Raw genomic sequence first — 17,679 nt, forward strand, 5'->3', positions numbered from 1 at the left:
CTTCCTCTGCCCCAGGCTCTGATCTGGATGACAGAGGAGTTTGGAGGCCAAGTGGGCTGTGGCTGTTGAGAATCACAGTAAGCCCAGGGTGTACACCCCGGCCGAGATGTCCCTGCATGTTGCTATCTGGAGTCGGTCTAAGGAAATCGGTAGGTTTTGAAAGCGAATGAAAGTTACGAGGCTGGACATGCTCGCTCGAACTAGGCAGCAGGCTCTAGGGAACCTGGCTTTGCCCCTGCCCCATTGGAATACCTACTTCAGCCCATCCAGGTCCTGCTCTTGTATAGGTGGAAACACTGGAACTGGTTGAAGACTGAGAAGAAGCTGGGGGCCCTGTTCTTTTGTCTTTGTGGCAGCAAGCCGCTCTTCCTCTTGCGGCTCCTACCGCACTGAGCGTCCTGGAGGCGACAGCTTCTGCTCCGTGCCTCCTCTGGAGGTCGCTGGCCTGTATTTCGGCTCCCTCTTAGCCTGCCTTCCCGCCAGAGGGAGCTTCCCCCCCCACCCCCGCCCCAGTTCCCAGGTCACCCTGCCACTTGGCTCCTGGCATGGCGTGCCCGCCTTACCTGTGGAGCTCCCTCGGCCGCGTCACTACACAGACCCCTGCTTGTCATCAGTGCGTGGTACACCTGTCCCTCTGTGAGCATGGCTGTGGTGACATCCAGACCCATGCACACCAACATTTTGGGGGGAAATGGCGTTTTTGCCTTTCACGCTGAACTCCCTGCTCCACTGGTTTTGTTTTTTACTCCCTTTTTAAAAATCATGGGCGGTCACCTGGATGGCTCAGTCAGTTAAGCACCTGCCTTCCCCTCAGGTCATGATCCCAGGGTCCTGGGATGGAGTTCTGCATCAGGCTCCCTGCTTGGCAGGAAGCCTGCTTCTCCCTCTCTGACTCCCCCTCCTTGTGTTCCCTCTGCTGTCTCTGTCAAATAAATAAATAAAATCTTTTAAAGAAAATGAAAATAAAAATCATGGACAGTGGGGAATTTAGCCGTGGGGGACAAGACTGCAGTCAGCTCAGATCCGGGATGCCACCCAGTGTGGCTGTGACAGTGTTCCCTACCCGGGGGCCCCGGTTCAACCCTGCTGTCCCTTGGATGGGACCTGTGACTCCTCCCTCTTTGCATTGTCTTCCGCCCTGCCTCTGCCCCATCTTCCTAGCAGTCGTCCTTGGAGCCTTCAGGGTTATACAGCCCGCTATTAATAGTGTCTGACTTATCTCTAAACAGATGCAAGGATGTTTTATTTTTCTTTCTATTCCCCAAATGTTTAACACGTGTTAGACATAAAAGCAATCACATTCTTGGTGGTTGTTTATTCTTGCATTCAGTCCACCAAAAACATTTTTAGGTGCTTATCTCAAGCATTCTGGGCACAGTTCTAGGGACTAAGGATATCGAAGCAAAAATACATGTCCTAAAATAGTAGTGACAATAACAATGATCTTACCTTTACTGAACTTGGGTGACAGGCTGGAGCACAAGGAGATGGAGAAGCAGTTACACTAAAATGTAAAATAAAGGAGTCAAGCTTCTATTTTTATGATGAAAGATTTGTTGAGCCCAGCGACCTTGCTGAACGCAACACCACGTGAAAATGAAACCACATCAGCGTCCGCTTTCCAGTCGTCTGCCCGTGCGCGTATCGCTTAAACTCAGTAAATCTCGGTTCCGCATCAGAAATGTCATTGGGTCGAGTCATTTATCTTAGATCTTCCCCCAAAGATCTAATAGCCCGGAGTCCTGTGAGCCTACATATTTTTGTTATTTTGTGTAATGTTCAGTTGCATGTAAGGTGAAGTTTGAGAGGTCGGACCTTATCCTAAGTGGGAGGGAGGGGGCGTGGTCTTCGTTTCAGCACTAATGTGCTGGGTAAGGCAGGGCACTGGGACTGAGAACACCCCCTGTCAGAGGACAGATGAGCACAGTGTTTAGTCACTGAGAAGCCCATCGTCTGTTTTGGGGGATTTGTGCTATGTCACCCCCCACAGGCACTTCTTGGTGCGTCTTATAAGACGCACTTTTATTGGCCTTGGTAGAAAAAGGGCATTTTTCTCTGGTTTCCCTGAGAAGGACTCCGGTGCTGCTGGGGACGTGCCCAGCTGGAGCCTGGGCTGATTTTCCTTTTCCAATGGACGTTGGTTTGCATGCAATGCCTTTTCACTTTAGGATTTTGTTGTATTTTTAAGATTTTCAGGATTTCTGGGACGTCTGGGTGGCTCAGTTGGCTAAGCGACTGCCTTGAGCTCAGGTCGTGATCCTGGAGTCCCGGGATCGAGTCCTGCATCGGGCTGCCAGCTCCACGGGGAGTCTGCTTCTCCCTCTGACCTTCTCCTCGCTCATGCTCTCTCTCACTGTCTCTCAAATAAATAAATAAAATATTAAAAAAAAAAAAGATTTTCAGGATTTCTACCAGAGCTTATTTTACCGGGATTCTGCTGCACACTGTTTGGGGGTGCTGTGAGACCCCGAAGAGGCAGCTGTGAGATCAGCCTGACCAGGCCGAGGCATGGGTGGGCCTCTCTGCACTCCCTGCCACAGCCCTCTCCCCTCCACAGGAATAGAGCCTATGCCCCGTCTGTCATTTCTAGAGAGTCTCTTGATACGGAGGGCCTGCTGCTTAGGTAGTCCAGAGTCTGAACTCTGGGAGGAAAAACGGCTGGTTTTTAAACTTTGTTTCAATCCCTTCCTGATTAACATAAAGACCTCACACTCTGATTTTTGAGAAGGGGATGTGGTGAGGGTGAGAACAGGTAGGACTTTTGGGAATCACTGTATCCTTAACAGTTCCCACTAGCCAGGCTCCCTATTGAGCGCAGAGCCCAACATGGGGCTCCATCCCAGGACCCTGAGATCATGACCGGAGCTGAAACTGGTCATGGCTCGGTTTCCGCTGAAGCTGAAAGTTGGATACTTTATCAGCTGAGCCACTCAGGCACCTCCCAAACAGGATTTTGTTAGACTTTATAGAATAGACTACAAAAAACAGTGGGTGTTTTTGTTGGTTTAAAATGGTAAATCTGCAACATGAAATGCACATTTTCAAACTCCCACCCTGTCCCCGAGATGGGCCCGGGCCCACCGAGAGCAGCGTTCCCAGCTGCCCGGGTGCTATGTCTGAAGGTGACCCAGTGCACGCAGACACATGGAAAAGTGAACAGGGCCCGGCGTCTCTGTGTCAGCTGTTGTGTCTCCTGGTCTTGCTGGATTTAGTGGCAGGTAATTTGAGCATCCTGTGGTCACCCAGTTTTGGCTTAATCCCCACCCTTGAAGGCCAGAGGCCCTGCAAATCTGTTTCTTTGAATTGGAATACATTTTCTGAATCCCATCTAGAACGAATGCCCAGAATAATGATTTCTTTTTTTAGCGGGGGAGAGAGAAAGGGGAGAGGGGAGGAGCAGAGGGAGAGGGAGAATCTTAAGCAGGCTCCACGCTGAGTGGAGGGCTGTCAGGACCCTGAGATCATGACCTCAGCCGAAATCAATAGTTGGATGCCAAACTGACTGAGCCACCCAGGCACCCCCAGAATAATGATTTTTTTTTTTTTTTAAACGAAAGTGCTACCTGGTAGAACTTTAACATCTGAGGCCACACAGTGAATTCATTGTACTAAAATTTTTAGACCGTTTGTATTTGCACATGTGTGTCTCTATGAACGATCTAATTTCCTTGCCGTTACTCCAGGCTGCCTGGCAAACACCCTCTCATCCTTCGAGATGCCCCTAGCATTATCTCTTGATCTAAGAATCTTTTTGGCCCCTCTTGCTGCTCTGGCCTTTGCTGAACGCTATGCAAATATCTGTATGTCTGCACTCAGCCCCTCAAGGCCAAGGACTAAGTCTGCTTCTCCTATCCCTGGCACCCAGGCCCGTGCCTGCCGCACCGTAGGGGCTGCATAAATGTGTCTTACACATGACAACACCTCAAAATGGGGGCCGTCTCTAGAGCAACAGCCTGCACAGGACTCGAGGGCAGTGCTCCCGGCAGCCCCCAGTCCTTCCAGAAGCCAAGTTGTTTGTGGACATTGGGTGGCGTTCCCCAGGCCTCCTTCATGCCCCCATCTGTCTGCAGAAGGGGTCCGTCTCCCACTGTCAAGTTGGTTTCGTTCTTCCTTTATCTATTCTCAGTGCGCCCTGACATTGCTTCCAGCCGCAGTCTAGGTAAGACAGTGTGAAACTTGCACAGACCTGAACCAAAGCTCCAGCTGGCCTCTCCCTCGTCTGGTAATGACTGTGGTCATGACCTGGGGGTGTCTCGTGAAACCAGAAGAGAGAGAGACCCTGGATGTCTGATTCCACCCTGAGGTTCTAGTCGTCTTCAGAAGGGATCACATAATCCCAAATGCCAAATTCTTCTGACCTAGTGTGAAAAGTTGCATCGTAGAGCACTTTTGGGGTTGGGGAGTTACTGCAGAAATCACAAGAATGATGGGGCACCTGGGTGGCTCAGTTGGTTGAGCATCTGACTCTTAATTTCGGCTCAGGTCATGATCTCAGGGTCATAAGATCAAGCCCCATGTTGGGCTCTGCGTTCACCCGGGAACCTGCTTGGGATTTTCTCCCTCTGCTCCTCCCCCTGCTCACATGCAAACACGCACGCTCCCTCCCTCTTTCTCTCTCTCTCATACATCTTTGAAAAAGGAAAAAGAAATCATAAGAATGATAAAATACAGCAGCCTCCAGAGGATTCACAGGCACGCCTCCAGTATGTAAGTAGTGCCTGGGAGGAGGGGTTCTTTAGGCAAAGCAGAAGGCTTCTCAGGGTAGGGGCTTGGGGTTGTGGCATCTCCCGTACTGAGGTGAGCCGTCCACATATCGCCCGTGATCCTCTGTATTCAGCATGCCTGCTGCCATCCTCTCACGTCCCCTCCCAGCCTGGGCTTCCACAGACACACAGTTCTGGGGTCTGTAGGCCTGTATGTCCGAGGACATGACTTAACTGGCACTTTTAGTAGAGGCTTGGAGTTCTAACAACTTTTACCAAGCTTTGACCTGAGATGAAACGGCCATCAGGGATCAGGTGCCGTTAACAAGGATACTGTCCCCTTAATGTGGAGGGTCAAGACTAGTTACTAGGAGGATTTGGAATGTAAATTACAATTATACTGTAGTCACATTGTGGTGACTCTTTAACTCTTAGGGAAACTGAGGCCCACATAGCTCACAATTCCTCCATCCAAGCCTCAAGATTTAAGGCAGCATTTCTCACAGTCTGCCTGCAGGAGAATTACTTACATGTCTGTTCAAAATGCCGATTTGGGGGAAGGGATGACTAGGGGGAACACGGGACACTGGGGGGCATTAATACTATTCTTGTATGATACCATAATGCAGGATACATGATATTCTGTGTCTGTCAACCTACAGAGCTCTACAACACAGAGTGGATGCTAATGGAAACTCTGGAGTTTGGAGTTAATAAGAATCCATCAGTACAGGTGCATCAGTTGTGACAAGCAGACCACACTAATATGAAGTGTTAATAAAAAGGAACATGGTGGCAGAGGAGAGGGCGTCTGTGGGAACTCTGCTTTCTGGGCAAGTTTGCATACACCACAAAATGCTTTAAAAAAAAAATCTGTTTAAAAATGCAAGGTTTGGGTCCCACGAATGATATCCTGCATCTGGGAAACTGGGGTCTTGGAATCTACATTGTCTTAGGGTCCCCAGATGATTCAGGTGTATTTTAAGTTGGAGAATTCCTGGATATAAGTCAGTCTCCTCTCACCATCTGTTTGTTCCAAGAAAGAGCTTAAAGGGGCTTTGTCTAGAGGACTGTCTCCTGCGTGTGAGAATGTGTTTCATCTTTCAGTAGTGGACAAAAAGCTTCCTGCCAGTGCTAGAAATACTTGCTACAATTCCCTACTGACAGTTGAACCACAATAAAGATAATTCAGGCCAGAGCAGATTCTAGACACAGGGGACTGTCCGATTTCCAAACCGTGCAGCCTTTCTTCAGAAAAATGCCCTGCCAACTCCTGTTTTAAACGGGCATCGTTAGGGATTACAGTGAAAATTTTACATATGTGTATTTATTTAAAGAGGGGTGACAAATTCACTGTTAGAATCCCTGGCTCTCTGTGGGGTCGAGTCTATTTTATTAGCAAATTATGGACTCTTTTGCATTAAAATGCCTGTGGGGCTTATACATGTCGGCATCCTAGGTAAGCTGAGCCAAAATACTATGGACATTCGTGCTAAGTGGAATTTTGTGGAATCTGTGAATATTCACACTGCATTTTGCAGAAGACACAAGATCTTGGCAGCGTGTTTCTTCACCCTGCAAGAATTTTCCCACTTGATCAATCACTCCTGCTTGGAGTGTGGTGAGAGCAAGTACAAGGCCACGGGCCATGGTGAAATCGAGTCTGGGTGCTAAAATGCAGGGTGACGGGAGTTACAGCTATGCCACGTGCCACGGTGGGGTCAGTTGATAGCAAACACAAGCACAAGTCTTGCTATGTGAGAACTTGCAGAATATTCTGAAAGGACGGGTTCAGCCAGGATCCCCTTCTGCCCTAACTCAGGGGGACTGCTCACAGGGAGCCCAGCAGGAGCCTTTGATCTGACTCGACTGGGTGCCCATCTTGCACATGTGTGACATGGGGTCTGTAACGAACGGTTTAGGAATTTCTGCTTTAGAGAGTGCTCTTGGACCTGTTTTTGATTGTATAAATAGAGAGCTTGTTCCTGCATTAGACATTATGTTTGTTTTTAAAACATATGCACCATGTTACTGGAATATTGCATATAGAGTGTAAAACCTGCATGAAACACAGGAACCAAAAGTGACAGGATAAGAAATACATACAAATAGAAGCACCTTAGTTTTTGCTCCTTTGGATTGTCTTATTTTCCTCCCTGCAGAGACCGCTGCCTGACACCAGGACTTCCCACGCTGTAATGTGCATTAGAACCACCTGGGGGTCTTACTGAACCTGGGGGAGGCTGATTCAGGAGCTCTGGGATACTGCAGTTCTAAAACCTTGCCAGGTGACAGCGCAGCTGCTCTTCCATGGCCCCTATTATGAGCGGCAGGTGAGGTCTGGAAGCACGTGTTGTTTTGTTGCAAGAACCTCCCCCACTGTGCTTCTGTCCTCATTTAGCAGCTTTGCAGCACCTAGCTTTAGGAAATAAAGTCTGTCATACCCATTTCCCCTGGTGAGGCTTAAAGGGGACCTCTGGGACCCTTTGTCTCTTCCTTTACTCAGGCCTGCCTTTTCCTGCTCCTGCCTCTGTCCCCATGGCCTACTGAAAAGGAGCTCCTGTTTGACTAGCTTAGCAACGCCTTCGTAGTGCTCCCCAGAGAGGCATGCTCTGGTGACCAGGCTAGCCGAGCAGACGCCAGGCTTCTGGAGCCCGGTTTGCTTCTGCTGCAGGCTTCACTTCCTGCCGCACCCAGGATCAGAGAATCAGGATCAGCCGGGTCTGCCCAGTCATCTGGCTCACCTTACAGCCAGGACGGGTGTGATGAAAGTGATATGCAGACAAGCCAGGGAAGGGGCCAGCGCGCACTGAGCTGTGGGGATTCCCGGGTGGCCACTCATGGCCGTCTGTGTGCTGAGCCGAGGTGGCTCATGGCACGGCCTCAGGGGGCTGCTCCAGGCTTGAACAAAGTAATCCGGAGGTTTTGCTAGAGATGAGAAGTGACCTCCCACATCTTCCTAAAAAGAGGGATATACCATCTTGGTGATGTCCTGAAGAGCCACAGTGGGGATCGGTGCTGAAAGGTACCCAATTCCGCATCAAGCAGAAAGGTAGGAAACGGCTCGGAGTCTCTGGGTCCACACCTCCCCTCTGCCTTAGCCAGCAGAGTCGCTGGAAGACTTCCCCAAAAGCCATGAAAGTCGAAGAAATGCTCCTTGATTACTTGTGTTGTCCAGTCCAGATTAACTACAAAGTGCTGTGGGTACAGGGAAACTTAACTGAGAAAGACATGCAAACCTTACGCTTTCTCCAAAGACAGCTGTTGGCTTTGTTTCCTTTGGCCCGTAAGAGAACAGAGAAGAAGCTGTACCACGGGCTTTGATTAGAGCTTACCTTTATCTGATTTGAAAATATTAACGAAAGGGGCACCTGGCTGGCTCAGGCAGACTCTTGATCTCAGGGCTGTAAGTTCAAGCCCCACATTGGGTGTATCTTTAAAAAATAAAAAAGTTTATATATTAAAGATATTTCCTGAGGAGGGTATTAGAGTCACTGGGTAATGTGTCTCTGTGGTTGTCATTTGGGGTGGAGGTTAGGACCAGGATGGTGGGAGAGGCACAAAATATGCCACATTTGCCTCAGCTTGGGTGCCTAAAACCTTTTGAGGACAGAGTGGTTTCCAATGTTTCCTTCATAGAGTCTTAAGTATTTACTTAAGTATTAGTACTATGGTTTTTAAAATTCGCTCTGAAAAATTAAAACCCACTCCCCCCAACCTATTTTTGCATTGTAAATGTATTCTCCTCCTCCCTTAAGTCAAATGGAACAGCTTCTTTTCTAGAGGTCAGCTTTTTCCAAAAGGGCGCAGGCAGCTTTGTTAGACTGGTTTGTCCGTTTGTCCTTCTGTGACCCAGAGTGAAGTTTATTTATCTGACTTCTAAGAGGCCCTAAACTACCGGCGTCCTTGTACAGGTTTGTCCTGAAACTCAATTCACATGCTCATAAACCTGAAGAGTACATGTTGTGCAGCATTGCTGGGGGGCAGTGGGGCTCTGGGGAAGGCATATGTTGTTGGGGTCCTGGACATTGGGGAGATGCTCATCTGTAGGGACTTTCCATCAGCCCGCAGCCTTTTTCTTTAACCATATGCAACAAAGTATGTGCTGACATATGTGCTCATATAGTTCTGTTGCTATTGATAAGGAATTGTACATGTATGTGTATATTTTTTTTCTCATATGCCATTTCCTTTGCTATCTTCACGTTGAAGTCAAAAGTTTATCCAAAACATATAGACAGGTCAACACATCTTTGAAGAAAAAAATAATTACCTAGGCTTGATTTTTCTCCCCTTTTATTCTACTTTCATTCTTTGCATCTGAATGTTTCTGCTGTGGTTTTGTTTTTTCACGCCATGCTCTGTTAGAAATCCACTGAGCCTGATGAAGTCAGTATGCGTTTCCTCTCCTTCCCGTCCACTCCCCACTCCCCCAGTCCTTGACAGAAGGTGATTTCTTTTGTGATTAGTGGAAGTCAGTTTGTATTACTTCTGAAGGCCAAGGCGGTGTTGAGCTGTGAACTCTGGGAGTGAGGAGCCAGCTTCCCCTCCTTCTGCAGGTGATTCACAAAAGCCAGTTTCGCTTGTTTCCCCGTCGTTGTCTCATTACATTTAAAGAAGAGACCTATTGGCGAAACGTTGGCTTCAAAATCTGGTGTATTTGTTCTAACAGGTCCTATTAGATTCCAAAGCTTTGTCGTAGCTGGTGTCAGTTACAGAGAGTGCACCTATTTTGTCTAGAATGTTCCTCATAATAGGCATGTGGTGTTCACAGATCTCTTCTGGCCTGAGGGCTGGTGAGTCTACCCTACAAATCTGGTCATTCCCCCAACCGGCTGAGACAACACAGACGGGATTCAGACAAGTGGTGCATTTTGAAATGTCTGCAGAAGGGATCACTGACGAGAAAATGCTCACCCAAACCGGAGTATTGAATGACAGGAGGTTTGAAATGTCAGTGTTCTCTTTGACCCGGAAGCCAGCCTGTTAGTCATTGGCTTAGTACCTTCGTCGCTTCCTGGGCTGCAAGTCAGAGGTCTCAACCCACCTGGCTCCCCGACTGAGCCCCAGTGCCCGTGCCACCTGGCTCCTGTCTATTCCTGATGCTCCAGCCACAGAATGATCTACCTCCCAGCCTCCCAACTGAACCCTCCTCTCCATTTCTCTTTGCGTTTGTATGTGATACCCACATGCCTAGAATCCTCCTGTGACTGGCGAAATCCTATGCACCCCTCAAAGGCCAGCTTACATAGCTCCTCTATGACTCCTCCCACTGTGTGCTCTGAGCCTGTCCTACATCCATCTGTAACACCGCTCTCCATGTCATAGTAGAATTATCTGTTCAATGTCGCAGTCCCCTGTAGATTGCAGGAACTAGGTCTTTCTACCTCTGTAACCCCAGCCTCATACAGAGCCTGGTACCTACTAGTTATGCGACTAAAAAGTGAGAAGGGGACGCACAGTCACTACTCTGTGTTGTGGGCAGTCATTGGCGTCAAGAGTCACAGCAGCTAATACATTTGAAGTGCTCCCAGGCACTGGGCTTCGTATACAGTGGCGCCTTTAGCCCACCACAGCCCTGTGAAGTTATTCTGTAGTTTTGCCCATCTTGTAGCCGAGGAAATGAAGCTCAAAGGAATTACACCGAAAAGTGTGACACAGAGCTGGGATTTGAACCCACGCACCTGGCACTGTGATCCTGACCACAATTTCGTTGTCCTCATCTGGAAAACAGATAATACACTTCATACGAGCCTTGAAGGTACAGTATCATGGCTTATGGGAAGCACTTAGCACAGTACCGGGTAGCCTCCATAACCTTTAGTTCTTATTAGTAAGGATGTCCCCAAGGCCCCCCATCCGGCAAGAGGCAGAGGAGACATTTGAACCCAGGTCTTCCTGACAAGAGAGCCCTGTTGTTAACTCTTATTCTCGTGGGCCAGCCCAGGGTGACCAAGCCTTGAAAAGAAAACACCCCCCTTGTGTTGTCAGCCCAGGCTCCATCGGGGTGGGGTAGGGGGCCCTCCAGACCAGCTGTGGAAGGTAGAGACTGAGCCTCTGCACACATCACTGCAGAACTCGAGACCATAATGTGAAAATTGGTGAGCTGCTTGGTGGCTTAGTCAGGACCCCACCAAGCAAACATTAGGATGTTACTGGCATGCCGATAGGCTCCAGCGTGAATTACTCATTTCCCCCAAGGAGAAGGAGCCCTAGTGCTGCCGCTGGAGGTTCCAGTACCTGGATCTGCTGCTTCCTTTCCTTGTGACCTCACACAAACCCTTTGATCTGTACCCAGTGGGAGCCTCACTGAAGCTCCAAAGACGGGGTGTGGCCGTGGCTCCCCGGTCCCTATCCCCACCATCAGGAACACAAGCCTTCTTAGCCCTCCTGGACCAGGGCTGGTGATTCACATGGACACACACCAGGGACTGCCTCACCTGTAAATTATGCTTTCCTGAGGGATTGACTTGAGGAAGGCAGTCTATATTCATATAACCTGTAGCCAGGTCCTACACAAATCTGGGTCAAACCAAAATTATAGGGGGTGCCTGGGTGGCTCAATTGGTTGGGCAACTGCCTTTGGCTCAGGTCATGATCCTGGAGTCCCGGGATCGAGTCCCACATCGGGCTCTCTGCTTGCCAGGGAAGCTGTTTCTCCCACTGACCTCTCTCCTCTCATACTCTCTCTCAAATAAATAAAATATTTTTTTAAAAAACCAAAATTATATTTTCATTGAGAATACAAGAGTTATTTAAAAACAGAGAGAGCGTTTTGTAAATGAGACCGTTAGAATCAGTAGGTAATAATTTAGAAATAAATACATTATTAGATTCTTGAGTGCGAGCCTGGTCATAGTGACAGCTGTCTCCATTGCTGCACAATCTTCTAGCGAGACGACATAAAACAATTTATTTTTGAGACTGTTACAAAAATTATATGTGGTCGGATATGTGTTTTGACAAATGTCTGGGAAAAGATGTAAATTCCCCATTTCCTCACCATTTCTCCCCCCTCCCCACTCCCCTCCCCCACCACTCTCACACAGGGTGAATGAAATAGATTTGCAGCCAAGCTGGGTCACAGATCAGTTGCATTCAACTCCGCTGCTCTTTAGCTCTCTGTGCATTTGCAAAGGCAGGGATCTGATTCATCTTGCCCTTCCCCTCCTCTGGGCCTGAACAAAACCCGAATTCCCATTAGCACCTGACAGGCCTCAGTAACATACCCAGACCCATCTCTCCAGGGCCCTGCCACCACCATTTTTGACAGAACCATGGCATGCTCGGGTGTTAGCGGGTTGGATGCTGAGCCGCGTCTCCGCACTCGTCTGCAGACCGCTCGCCGGGTCCTGCCCATGCCTCTGCAGAGAGCTGAGGCTGTGAACACGGGGGCCTCGTCTGTGCACCTGGGTCCGTGCGATCGCCCCACTGTTGTGTGTTGTTTCACCAGCAGGAAAAATCCAGCGGGGAGATGAATGCTAAAATGAGTTTGTCCTCTGGCAAGATCCCCGCCATTGAAAAGTTTTAGTTGACATGGCTGGGTGGGTTTTACTAAAATCAAAATTAACTGCCTTGTTTAATGGGGCAGCACATTGTGTTGTGAAGAGCTTCCCGTGAATTTTCCTTGAAAGGACATGTGAGCCAGAAAGTCTAGCCTCTAGCAAAGTCACTGTGTTATGATGTAGGTGAGTTTTTGTTTTTTGTTTTTTTTTTTTTTTTTTCTCCTGGTGCTGGCTGGAGGATGTGTACACGGAGATTACTACCCCTGGACCCTAGGTTACACTGAAAGGCTGAGTGGTTGGATGGACCGGTGGATGGGTCGACTGGCAGATCAACAGTTCAGTTTGCCTTTCCATATATCTTAGATGGCATGTTTGCTGACATTTAAGAGGAAGGAAAACGCGGGACTCCTGGCTGGCTCAGTAGGTGGTACATGCAAAAAAAAAAAAAAAAAAAAAAAAAAAAAAACCTTATCCTCGGGGTGTTGGGTTGGGCCCCCCGCTGGGGGGAAAAAATACAAAAAAAAAAAAACTTTCAAAAGAAAAAGAGAATTGTTTGTTTGTTTGTTTGTTTGTTTTTAAGAGGAAGGGGCATCTGGCTGGCTCATTCAGTGGGGGATATGACTCTTTATCTTGAGGTTGTGAGTTTGACCCCCATGTTGCGTGTAGCGATTACCTAAAAAATAAAATCTTTTTAAAAATAAAATAAAATAAAAAGAGGAAAGCAAACCTGTAATTGGTGTCCTCCCAAAAGGTTTTTGCTAAACTCCATCCTATGGCTGTGTCTTTGGTCTTCATGCAGTAAAAACAACTTGTCGTGAGCACTAAGTATGTGTTAGGCACATGGGATATAGAGTTCAACAAAGTACAAATAGTCCCTGTCCTCAAGGAACTTATTGGATAGTGTAGGAGATAAGCACTAAAAAGTAGTTACACAAATAATTCTTAAACTATAGCAGTAAATTTTTGTTTTTTTTTTTTAATTGAGATACAATTCATAAAATTCACCCTTTTACTGTCTATAATGCAGTGGTTTTTAGTATTTTTACAGTTGTTTTTTTTCTTGGTTTTTTTTTTTTTTTTTTTTTTTTTGTATGACACAGTGGAGTGAAAAATTCAGTCTAATCTGTTGTCGTATTTTTGGTACAACCACAAGCAATTGTTTTGACTACTCCCAACAGACTTTATACCAGGTTGGCACTGCATTGCCTGTGGTCATTAATGTCATAAAAGATGGGTGGGAGGAGACATCAGAGAAGTTTCATTTAGATCTAATGTCCTGGAAGCTGACCTAAAGGAGAATTCTTTTGATGCATACGGACAGTTCTTACCCGAGATGTGCCAGTGAGAACTATCTTCCCTGCCCCTAACTGAAACTTACTGGTCGTGTACAACCTCCACAGCATCCGGTAACTCCATGTTTCTAAGAATATATCCCAGAAAAGACCCAAACTCGAAGTAGAAGAAAGTCCAGAATTGACAACCCTCAAAAATCTACTTCATGTATTCTAAAGCTAAAATACTAAATCCAGTGAAACTTTCTGCGTGATGCAGGTCAGCGGACTGTTTCAGAAAAATCACCACTTCTTGGTCTTCTTAATAAATGTCATTTCATTTGAAATGTAAGACCCCTACATTTTCAGACACCTTGCAGGTCTATCTGATGGGGCTCTTGTGGGAATTCAAGGGACCCAAGTTTGGTTTCTTGCTCTGCCCAACTTCTATCTTGCCTTCCTGTCCTCCTCTGAAGGTGGGAGTGATGGCACAAGCAGTCTCCCTTAAGGGATGCTGGGAAGGAGGCAGGGTAGATGAGGCAAAGCTGCTTTGTACCCAAACTACCTCCCACCGGTGGCCAAGCTCTCGGAAACTGGTCTGGGTAGCAGATGTCTGTTTATATAGAAGAAGTTCCAGGGGTACACCCCCTCCCCCGACAACACTGACTCCATCAGAAGATAGCTTTGTGGACTCACTAAGAAATCTGGAAGACTAAATTAGTCTAAGTGTTGGAGAGTTTTGTGACAACCCAGTAAGACGTCACTATCAAAGGTGACATTCACGATTGTAGACACTTCAAGATAATGACACCCCTAATAACATCTTCCACTTTCTGGTCTTACACAAATTGCAGAGCACCTTCATATGCCTTACCTGGCGAATTCTCATGTGTGCCTTGGGGAGGCAGGAAGGCTGTATTGTTCCCATAGTTCAGATGAAAGAAAGACCCAGGACCCACAGAAACAACTTGCTGGTGATGACAAAGGTGGCCCATCTATCCTCTGTCTTTTCTTTCTCCCTCTTTTAAATGCTTGTCCACTTTTTCCATTGCACTCTTCTGTCATATTTTTTCCTATGCTTTGCTAATGATTGTCAGTTCCACTCCTGTTACTTAGGTAAGACACCTGCTTGTATAATTGCCAGATTAAAAGAATGTCATGAATACATCTGACAGTTAATGTTCACTAGTTCCCTTCTGCTCCATAGATTCCTGTGAGTTTGGATTAATTAAGCCGAGTTCTATTTTTGCTAGCAAGTGGGTGATCCTTTGGGTTGAATCAACAGTGGAGCTATCCCTGGGCTGTGATCAGAGATAGAGCCTCGGGAAAGCCTCAGTTCCTTCCCCCTTAGAGCACAGGGTGGCCATGAAGGGCTCCTAGATGTGAACAAGGTTGTGCACGAATTGCTCTTGACCGTATACCTGCATCATCCTCTGGTCCTGTTGCAGGTACATGACCGATGGCGGACTTGGCCTCTACACTCGTCGCCTGAATCGGCTGCCCGATGGCATGGCTGTGGTGCGGGAGACCCTGCAAAGAAATACCTCCCTGGGCCTCGGCGATGCTGACAGGTAATTCTACTCCGCGTGAGACTGACCAGGTGCAGAGATCATTCCAGAGTGGCCGAGAAGTGAGGGTGTGATATTGAGAGCAGACGGCCACTGCTGTGACCCATGCAGGGGTTGGGAGGCCTTGAAGCTGTGCCCAGGGTCAGGAGCTGGTGCAGCAGGTAGGAGAGCACTGCGGAAGATTCTGGAGTCCTGCTCCTGGTTAGGGTGGTGCTTCTGACAGCGAAAAGAGAGGGAGTTTGGGCTCAGGGAGTTTGGGTTGTTATTTGGTGCTGCTACTGCATCTTTGTCGGCTGCCCAGGCCCCAGGGATCCACTTTACTTCCTCGTCAGCCGGCTTTCTAGGTATGGTACCTTGGAACACAGTCCCTGGTGATGCACAGAGGGCCCGGGTGCCCAAGGGAGCACTCCCGGCCTTGGTGAGCAGGCTTCACTGCGGGTCTCCTGCGGCCTGGCCCTGGGAAGCAAAGCTTGGGGATGTCATTTCTACTGCACGTGCTGAGATGCCGAAAGGCTAGCCCTTGTCTGTTCCTCGTCGCAGCCCCTGTCAGAGACGACAAGAGCTTCAGAGAACATTATCGTATAGAGGGCTGTTTAGTAACCCTGACTCTGGCACATAGAGTCTATGACCTTGAGCAATCCATTAACGCAGGGTTCGAACTATATGATTTCCAGGACCCCTTGCAGCTCTGCTGTGCAGTGTTTCTAGATTTCAGTACCCTTTAGTGGTCTGACTATTGAAGGATTTTGCTGGCATACTTGACCTCTTTCCCCATGTGTGTTAATGAGACCGAAAATGGAATTTAGATATGTGTACTTGAGGGCACCAAACATTTTGGGGGTGCTAATTTTCTTGTGCCAGAAATCCGCATATTTGCAGCACAAACCCAGTTTCTTGCTGTTCTCTTAGCTGCATATACTTTTTGCAAAGAGCTAAGTGATGTTGGTGGTTCTCTGGCTTAAGAGAACTAGGGCATCCCCCCAGGAATGAAATTTGCTCAAGAGGAATCTTCATCGTCTCTCCAGGAAGGCCGAGAAGCTGTGCTAGTGTAGAGAACACTGAATCAGTTGTCAGAAACTTGGGATCTGGCCCGGGCTCTGCCACGGACTTGAATATGCCCTTTTTAGAGTCCGCAGTGTCCAGGGTGGTGATTTATGCCGGAGATGACAAAGGCCCATCGCCACCGTGCCAGCTCAAGCAAGCCTTCTTCCTGGAATTGATTCATTTAAAAGGATTGGTTTGAGAATTCCATAGAACGGTGAACCACTTAAGAACTGCTCTGTCTTTTTTTTTTTTAATACTGCCCTTTTTGAAAAATTTGTTTATTTTTAGAGAGGGAGGGTGGGAGGGGCAGCAGAAGGAGAGGGAGAGAGAGAATCTCAAGGAGGCTCCACGCCCAGCAGGGAGTCCAGCACGGGGCTCGTTCTCATAACCCTGAGATCATGACCCGAGAGACGGACACTAAGCAGCTCAGCCACCCAGGCACCCCAGAGAACTGCTCTTTCTAAGGATGGGGTGCTCTGTAACTAAACTCTTTAGAGGAAACATTATCAGGGAGAAAGTTCGTTGTTGTATCAACCCCACTGGAGATTTCAACAATTTGCTTAGTGATTTTGCTTACTTGTTTTCTCCTGTAAACATGTCGCTGGTTAGTAAATCTATCAGCGTGAAATTCAGGCTTTACAAGGTACATTTTCCCTTGTAGCCGAAGAAGAATCTGCGGGAGGCAGTTTAATTTAATGCTTCATTGCAGGGTTAATGGAATTATAGATCACAGCTGGGCTTGTTCCTGCGTTTGGAGGTGGAGGATTGAGGGTGGGGGCTGGAGAGATGGATACTGTTTGTTATGTTGTCCAGCTCAGCCTCTCTGATGGGACTAACTGGACAGTGGTGTCTTCTGGTTCTCCCCAGACTGGAATGCTCAGATGTGATCATTTAAGATTGAGAGGATAACTGACCAGTTTTGTTTTTTAAAGATTTTATTTATTTATTTGGCAGAGAACACAAGCAGGGGGAGTGGCAGGCAGAGGGAGAAGGAGAAGCAGGCTCCCCACCAAGCAGAGAGCCAGATATAGGGCTCAATCCCAGAACCCTGGGATCATGACCTGAGCCAAAGGCAGACGCTTAACAACTGAGCCACCCAGGCGTCCCATACTCACCAGCTTTTAAAGCTAGAATTCAGGTGGCTTTTATTTTCTTTTTTAAAATAGGATCTAGGGGCGCCTGGGTGGCTCAGTAGGTTAAATCCTCTGCCTTCGGCTCAGGTCATGATCCCAGGGTCCTGGGATTGAGCCCCACATCGGGCTTTCTGCTCAGCAGGGAGCCTGCTTCCTCCTCTCTCTCTCTCTGCCTCTCTGCCTACTTGTGATCTCGGTCTGTCAAATAAATAAATAACTAATAAAAATAAAAATAAATAAAATAGGATCTAATAATGCTTATAAATCTCCTATTTCATATAAGTTTTAACCTGTAGGCAGTGAGATATTTTACATTTTTCTAGAATATGTTAAATTTTATTCCTCTCTAAAGTTTTTATAAATAGACCATAGAAATGCTTCATCTTTGGCAAAGTTGAAATTGTAGTAGATTTGTGGCTATAAAGTTCTTCATGCAAATCTTTTCCAAAAACTGT

The 17,679-nt window shown here is 47.5% G+C and overlaps 1 protein-coding gene across 3 annotated transcripts in view; it reads left to right on the top strand.

The window, feature by feature from the left end:
- The window catches only part of NAV2 (neuron navigator 2), a 382,063-nt gene that overhangs the window by 242,388 nt on the left and 121,996 nt on the right, over window positions 1–17,679 (top strand). For all 3 annotated transcript variants that reach the window (XM_032881202.1, XM_032881203.1, XM_032881204.1), the window contains one exon: window positions 14,928–15,050. In XM_032881202.1, the coding sequence (XP_032737093.1) occupies window positions 14,928–15,050 (123 nt within the window). The remainder of the gene's footprint in view (window positions 1–14,927; window positions 15,051–17,679) is intronic.

Source organism: Lontra canadensis, unplaced genomic scaffold (genome assembly GCF_010015895.1).
Source record: "Lontra canadensis isolate GAN:19392208 unplaced genomic scaffold, GSC_riverotter_1.0 scaffold74, whole genome shotgun sequence".
Classification (NCBI taxonomy): Eukaryota; Metazoa; Chordata; class Mammalia; order Carnivora; family Mustelidae; genus Lontra; species Lontra canadensis.